The sequence below is a fragment of the Juglans microcarpa x Juglans regia genome, chromosome 8D (assembly GCF_004785595.1).
Source record: "Juglans microcarpa x Juglans regia isolate MS1-56 chromosome 8D, Jm3101_v1.0, whole genome shotgun sequence".
Classification (NCBI taxonomy): Eukaryota; Viridiplantae; Streptophyta; class Magnoliopsida; order Fagales; family Juglandaceae; genus Juglans; species Juglans microcarpa x Juglans regia.
Genome location: NC_054608.1, coordinates 29,387,233 through 29,395,561, shown reverse-complemented (window position 1 = coordinate 29,395,561; position 8,329 = coordinate 29,387,233). Strand labels below are relative to the sequence as shown.

The 8,329-nt window shown below is 36.4% G+C and overlaps 1 protein-coding gene across 1 annotated transcript; it reads left to right on the top strand.

Moving 5' to 3' along the window:
- Positions 1–2,189: 2,189 nt before the first annotated feature.
- On the top strand, positions 2,190–5,483 carry LOC121242397 (laccase-1). The gene is made up of 5 exons (XM_041140268.1): positions 2,190–2,312; positions 2,378–2,583; positions 3,409–3,650; positions 4,084–4,212; positions 4,393–5,483. Exons 1-5 carry the CDS (start codon positions 2,190–2,192, stop codon positions 5,481–5,483), a joined length of 1,791 nt encoding a protein of 596 aa, XP_040996202.1.
- Positions 5,484–8,329: the final 2,846 nt, after the last annotated feature.

Sequence of the window (8,329 nt, the reverse complement as noted above, 5' to 3'; positions counted from 1 at the left end):
GTATGAAAAAATAAAAAAAATTTAAAGGCCGAAATATCGGTCAGTACAGGCCGAAATATAGGCCGGTATGATCGATATGAAATATATGTAATATCTGTATTGGACCAGTGGCCGATACGGAATATTTCGACCGTACCGACCGGTATGGTAAGGTATTTAAAACAATGCTTTTAATCAAACTCCATATTTTTACTGTCCTACTTCATTCGATACATAAGAGTAAGTCTTCTAGGATGTTTAATCACTCCACACTTGAGACATAAAGTAGGCAATCTCTCATATTTAAACTGTACCCTAGACTTCTTGCCATCCACAGCTGGAAACGTGCCCCTCATAAGTGCTTTTGTGATGTCAACTTCCACTCTTATTCTCGGAAACTTCCCTTGGCTGTCCCTCTCTATCTGCACGAACTTTCAACACCTTCCCCACACATCCTCCAATCTGATATCCCACTTCTTGAGTCATTCAAGCAAGTGGCATGTTATGGACTTGAAGCCAGAATGCCTCCTTATTGAATTGAACCTCGTTGATAGGCATGTTACCTTCAAAGACATGTAGGCACATAAGCCATCTATCAAAAGACCATAGATCTTAATTCACTCATTCAATCACGATGCATAGTGTTTTTAATACTTTTTTTTTTTTTTGTGTGATGGAATTTTAATTTCATTTTAAATAATAGGAAATACTTACAAATTTTTTTTTTTTTTTCCCGTTACCTACAAAATTGTTTTGCACTCAGCAAATAATTAGCAAAATTATATACAAAATTTTAGAAAAATCTATATTTCTGTCAGAAAACACAAAAAGATAACTCTGCCGCACACTAAAATAAGTTCATATTTAAGAACATTTTAATCTGTTCATAAATTACGAAAAAAGTTGCGTTATTTACAAGTCTGATGTGTACCACACCACTAATTATAAAATCGATAATATTCACAATATGAATTAAAAAGCAATACTTTTTTATATAAATTAACAAAAAAAAAAAAAAAACATCTGTTTTTTACGCAAAAGACATTCTCCTTTCCCCCATCTTTGGTGGTTGGAGACATAACACCAAAGATAATCATTTACAGAAAAAGGAAAAAATAAAGTGAAGTTCTTAACTTTTTAGTTGGTAACCTTGTCAATTCATCTAACTCAGGCATAGGGTATAATATTCTCTTCCGTGTGTGCATCAAGTCGGCTCCCAAATCATTTGAAAGAATTATTTTAACAATAATATCTTTCTATTATTTTAGTATGTCGATACAGTATGTTCATTAGAGATATAATTTATGGAGTCGTAGAGTATATAAGTTCTGCACTTCCTTTAAAAAAAATTGATAAATGTGAGACTCAGATGAAAAATGAACTTTTTAGTAGTAGGGCGTCCCACTATTTTTAAGAGGAGTGCACGAGACTTGCACGCCTTAAGACTGTATAATATATAGTATATTTTTGTCCCAAACTAGCTACTAAGAATTTGTGTTGTTTCTGGTAAGTAAAGATACTCTGTTTCTGGTGAGCAAAGATACTCAATGAGTCCAGCTTTGTCTGGTATAAACCCTTGAAAAATCCACCAAATCTCTGAACCCCAAGTTCACTCATATAATTAAGAACCCAAAACAAGTGCAGTACATGACGAGATGAGTAGATGAGAGAGAAGGCAAATCAATAAATATTTGGTTCAAATATATATATATATATAATGCATGCATGGCTTGGAGATGGAAGCTCCCTATATATTGTCCTATGCGAAACCCTTTCTTAATTATGCATATGGTTATGCATATATATATATATATATATATATATAACACTGCTACATCCACAAATGAATTACATAAAAGTAATCCTACAAATTGATGTGACTTCATCTGATCTATTAGACCAACTTTACAATAAAAACAACTTTATAATTTGACGAACCACATCAAACTACATCAATTTGTAGAATTCCTTTGTGGCTAGAGTATTTCCCATATATATTATACATATTAGCAGCCAAGGCTTCCAACAAAAAGGAACTGATTTAGATGAATGGCCATTAGACATATTCATTGTCCCTCTTCCATCCCCTCCACACCTACTCCCCGTAACTCTCATAGGATTTTTATAAGTGGGGGAATGTGCATGAGATTCCTGATGTAAGACTTGCAATATATATATATATGAGTACTGCTGCAATATTGGTGCTGAAAATGGAGGGCTTGTGCCAACATTACAGGTTCTTCTTTGCAATAACACTTCAAGTCTTGTTACTGGCAGGGCTTGATCTTCAGTTATCTTATTCTTCTACAACCACTCAGAGCTTTCATTTTAATGTAAGCTAAGACCAGAAACTTTCTGTACGTGTTTCACCCTCTTCTTGAAAAGAAAGTGATTCAAGCATTGTGATTTTTCTTCTTCTTCTTCTTCTTTTTCTCTTTTTTCCAATCAACAGGTTGAGTGGAAGAAGGTGAGGCGTTTGTGCCACACAAAGCCGCTTCTAACGGTGAATGGGGAGTATCCAGGGCCGACCATTGCTGTTCATGAAGGCGACAATGTAGAAATAAAGGTCACTAATAGCATGACCATGAACACCACCATCCATTGGTAAGCATATATGCTCATGACTCCCTAGTGAACAGTCTGTAATAAAAATCTCAGAAATTCTTGGCCTACAAATAGATATTATAAAAATAAACTTATAAATTAATGTAATGTGTCAAAAGGAAATAATCATATAATATATTCAGCACGCATCTTCATGTTTAATTAATATGCTCTAAGCATGTCGTATATCTCCATGATAAACTAATAGATACAAAGGACACAAGGGTGGAGAGAGAGAGATTTTATATTAATGAGCCAACCAACAAACCCCTAAATCTAAGAACAGAATTAAAAATAGAGTACAGATAGTACTATATAAGCATTAAGGATATTAGTAGGGTTGCTTCTCAGACCACACCTAACTCTTCAGTCTTAATTAAAACCTCATCTAGCACCATATTTATACATATCTACTGCGATAATAATCACAATAAAGGGATTAACTATATGGAAGGTCTTGCAGCTAGTATTTATTTAAGGAGGAGGCCTTTCTTTCTTCTATTTCTTTTCCTATCTTGAAGCAGGATGGTTCTGTACTTCAAGCAGTTGCCAGCTTTTTGCTAATTATACATATATATATATATATATATATATATATATATTATAACAACATGTAGATCATATTGTATTAATGCTGACCCTGAGCAATGTGGACCCCAATATTTAGTACAGTAGGACTCACATGTTATGTTTTTTTTTCTCAGAAAAATAGAAATTAAAAAAAAAAAGTTTGTAGGAAATCTTAATTCTAGATATTCTGACCACCATGAGAAACTAGCTGTCTTGAATTGTTACCTGACTGATGTGTTTTGTTGCTTATTATAGGCATGGAATAAGGCAACTAAGAACAGGATGGGCAGATGGACCAGCTTACATTACACAATGCCCTATAAGAGGAGGGCAGTCCTACACATACAAGTTCACTGTGATCGACCAAAGAGGCACCCTCCTATGGCATGCACATTATGGTTGGCAACGTTCTTCAGTGCATGGCTCCTTCATAATCCACCCTCGCATGCCATATCCATTTTCAGTTCCAATCCAATCTGAAGTGCCCATTATATTAGGTGACAATCCCAATTAGACCATTTTCCTGGCATTTTAATTAACTTCTTTTTTGTTCTGTTTTTCCGAGTTTTTGATAGGTAATCAAGAAGTTTTATTCATAAGATGATGGCAATAGGCATAGCTTAAGTATACAAGACGAATATACAAGTAAACACCTAACAAGGATTTTGTTTTCAGATTTCTTTGATTGGATGAAATTGAAAGAATATTAACATAAAAGGTCAAACAGCAAGTGGCAACTAGTTGCTGTTGGACTCACTTTTTTTTTTTTTTTTATTGGCAATGGGTGTCAGAACAAAGTCCCGACCAATCCTGGGGTGTACTGTTTTGACTCACTTTGCTTCTCTACTGTAGATGCTATATTGCTGTATCTTCTTGAATATTGTCTTCTTGTTTATTCTGTCCTTGACGAGTTTATGGGTTTGACTACAGGTGAATGGTGGAATGCAGAGGTAGCTGCAGTGGAAAATGAGATGATGTTGTATGGAGGTGGGCCTATTAGTTCAGATGCTTATACCATAAATGGCTTGCCAGGACCACTCTATCCTTGCTCTAACAAAGGTGAGTTTAGTGTTGCTGAAGTATTATCAACCTGAATTGTAGACAATATCAATTATTTTGGTTCCCATAAAGATCAAAAGGCTTGAAGTGCCTGTTATAATACTGAAGAAAGGTCTGGCTCAGAGAAAAGATGGACATACCTACATCTATACATTACAATGTTAATGTTAAAATGTGCAGATACTTACATCCAGACAGTGGAACATGGCAAAACCTACATGCTTAGAATCATTAATGCAGCACTCAACAATGAGCTCTTCTTTGCCATAGCTAAACACAGATTGACAGTTATTGAAGTTGATGCAGTTTACACAAGACCTTTCACAACTACAGCAATTATGGTTGCTCCTGGACAAACTACCAATGTTCTGTTCTCTGCAAATCAAATTCCAGACACCTCAGGCATGTTTGTCATGGCAGTCACTCCTTATATAACTTCCATTTTTCCCTTCAATAACTCTACTTCAGTTGGCTTTTTAAAGTACAGTAATTTTAGGACACAAGCAAGTGAGACCCCTTTTTTGCCAAGGAGTTCTGCATTTCATAACCTTCCTGAAATGAGAGATACTGCCTTTGCTACAAGATTTTCTAAAAAAATCCGCAGCCTTGCATCTCCTGAGTATCCTTGTCATGTTCCCAAAAAGATTGATAAGCGAGTAAGCCTTAATCTTCAAGACTGTCCTGCAAACAAAACTTGCAAGGGCTATGAAGATAAGAGATTCTTTGCTTCCATGAATAATCAATCCTTTGTTCGGGCTTTGAAGTCGATATTGGAATACCATTACAAGAACTTCACTGCATACTCTTTAGATTTCCCGGAAAAGCCACCTAATGCTTTTGATTATACCGGAGTGGACCCAGTGAAGGAAAACATGAACACCGAGTTTGGTACGAGGCTTTTGATATTGCCATACGGCACAAAAATAGAAATTGTGCTGCAGGGTACAGGCTTTCTTAACGTGGAGAACCATCCAATTCATGTCCATGGTCACAACTTCTTCATTGTTGGCAGTGGATTTGGAAATTTCGATGCTATAAAGGATCCCAAAAACTACAACCTTGTTAATCCTCCAGCAAGGAATACAGTGGCAGTTCCAGCTGGAGGATGGGCAGCAATTAGATTCAATGCAGACAATCCGGGAGTTTGGTTCATTCATTGTCATCTTGAGGAACATACTTCCTGGGGATTAGCCATGGCTTTCATTGTCAAAAACGGCCCAGAACAGTCTCAGAGCTTGCTTCCTCCACCTCAAGATCTTCCCTCCTGTTAAAATTTCAGGAACCATTTTTCTGGGAATCAAATGCAAATTTTGGGTGATTGAGCTTACAGTTTCTCTCGAATTACTAGGAATCAGTATGTGTATTATAAAAGCGTCTGTCAATCTTATCTTGATTGAAGATTGATATCAAGTCTGAGCTTTTAGATGTCATATCTTGTGGAATCTTATAGTTTTGAGCGTTTGGATTTTAAACCTTTTTACTCACTACGCTTTCAACTCTGAATCAGCATTCCTTTATTCTGAATCAGCATTCCTTTTTGACTGGTTTGTTACACGGTTAAAACTATCTCGTCTAATCTAATATAATCATTACAATTTTTTTAAATTTACGCAATTCCAATTTTTCAAATCTAAAACAACACGTTTCAACGCACATTCTGTGAACACTTTTTCACCGAGAAGAAAACAAAAAACAAAGATGCGAAGCAGACATTTTCAACGCACATTCTATGAACAACCGTGTGTATTAGCTTTTACACCAGTTTTGAGTGATGTCAGTGATAACCTTTCGTAAAAAAGATTGGCTCGCTAAGAAAAAATGAATTTTTCAAGCATTTTTATGATGAGGCTAAATTTTTTATAAAAAAGATTTTTTGTATATATTATTATTCCTAAGCTTTAGATGTACATTGTCGGTCTATTCAAAAGAAATGAAAAGTTTGTACCTTTATCCTGTTCTTGTTCTCAGAATGCGATTGGAAGAGCATGAGATAATGTCTCGTGTGTTTCGATTCAGATTGGAACGGACAACATGGACGCAGAAACCCTTGAGTTTCCTTTGGAACACAATGATGAGCCTCAATATTCGAGAACATGGAGAGACGTTAAACCATGGGAGAAAGGGAATGGATTTTGCGTGGTCAGGGCTTCTGATTGCAAGTATTCCGGCTCATAAGCTGATCATAAAGCTGCATTTGAATGTTAAGGTAATTTTAAATAAATTGAATTGATTCATAAATAATAATATTTTATAAATTTTATTAAGATGTATTTAAATGTAAATAAATTGAGATATGAGTTTAAATATATGAGTTTTATTTTTTTATAAAAAATTAAAAAAATAATAAACCCTACCAATAATTAGTTTGAAATAAATTGAATTCCAACAACCTAAACTCCAATTTACAAAAGCAAGAAAGTAAAAGCGTATTTGCTTTACACATTAATTTTTAGAGAAATGGTTTAGCCTAGTTTTTAAAACACCTCTTATATTTTGACGTGGTGAACCAAAGAGGATCAAACCATGTTTTAAAAGATTATTTTGTACCCTTTTTTGGTTTTTAAAAATTGATTTCCTCATTATTAATGTCTTAATTTGTATAACAAACCAAGAAGGGAGGAAATAATTATTTTGGCTCACGAAATGGTTCGGACTTCGATATGGTATTCTTCACATTCACCTATAAAATACGTAATAAATAAACGAATAAAAATAAATGAAGAGAGACACATAAATTTACGTGATTCAGCAATATGCCTATGTCCACAGGTTGTTTAGGGGTGAAACCTACTATAATGAGTGATTTCACAATCTCTCATGGCCTCACATATCTCACAATACAATAGAAAAATTTAGGGAAGATTCTTTGTATTTTAGTGGAGTTTGGCATAGGAGCTTTCTGTGGAGAGAGCTTGTGGAGAGTCCGTTCATTTTGTGGAGGATCTCCTCATATATATAGAGGTCTGTTTCTTTGGAGTGATTACCTTGTGAAGCCTTTTTCTTTTAAGAATTTGAGTCCACTTCTTTTTAGGAGTCTGAGTCTGCTTCCTTTGAGGAGTTTGAGTCCACTTGTCTTATTTTTTCTTACCTTTATCACTTATCTTGATTTTTGGTCTTATCTCGAGGCTAAATTATAGGTTACTGATTTGACCCCTACAGATGCCCGCAATTCTTAAGGACGATTTGTTGTACAAGAAGACCTTGAGAATCTTCAAGTCAATAATCTGCAGAATAAATTTTGAAAATTGGTCATTGGTTTCCTGTTTGGTCCCCGATTTTCTGTTCGTTTCCTGGTTTTCTGTTTGTTTGTGCTAAGTGGTGAAGAGTTCAATTTGGGGAGATAGGCGAGAGAAGTGCTCGATTGCGTTAGTTGCGAGCATGGAACTCTTTTTTGGTGGAAAATATATTCGACCGCATTAGGTGTGAGCGTGAAGCTCTACTTTGGTGGGAGATGTACTCAATCGCGGTAGTGGCAAGCGCAGGGCTCGGCTTTGAGTTTGTTTATTTATGTAGACATTTTTGCTTTTATTGGTAGTAGTGAATTTTTTGCCCCTTGGTGTAAATTATTGTTGGTGTTCTCGTTTTGTTATTTGTTTATAGTAACTCGGGCTTAAGTGGTCAGGGTGCCCGTCGACCCCTTGAATCCATCTTAGGCGGTTGTTGAGCTCGTTGACTTGTTCCCGAACGACACCCGCTCGAGGTGGTTGTAGAGTTTGGTGGCTCGTTCCCGAAGGTAACCTACTAGTAGCGGTTGTGGCGCGAGCATAAACACTCAGCATTTGCGAGAAGTGCACCACGAGTCTTTGGACTCGACACTCGTGGCTAACAGTAGAGGTTGTGGGGTCTTTTGACCTCCATGCCCGTAAAGTGCACCCCGAGTCTTCGGACTCGATACTGGTGGCGAATTGTAGAGAACGTGGGGTCTTTGATCTCCACGCCTGTTGAGTGCATTGCGAGTTTGAACTCAACACTAGTGGCTAACTGTAGAGAACGTGGGGTCTTCTGGCCTCCACTCTCGTTGAGTGCACCGCGAGTTTAGACTTGACATTGGTGGCTAACTGTAGAGGTCGTGGGTCTTCTGACCTCCACGCCCGTTGAGTACATTGCGATTTTGGAC

What these genes read in the sequence shown, in the direction of transcription:
- LOC121242397 (XM_041140268.1), top strand. Translation starts at nt 2,190, where the DNA reads ATGGAGGGCTTGTGCCAACATTACAGGTTCTTCTTTGCAATAACACTT. An exon ending in CTCAGAGCTTTCATTTTAAT is followed by an intron (nt 2,313 to 2,377) that starts GTAAGCTAAGAC and finishes AAGTGATTCAAG; the next exon opens with CATTGTGATTTTTCTTCTTC. An exon ending in CTATCCTTGCTCTAACAAAG is followed by an intron (nt 4,213 to 4,392) that starts GTGAGTTTAGTG and finishes TAAAATGTGCAG; the next exon opens with ATACTTACATCCAGACAGTG.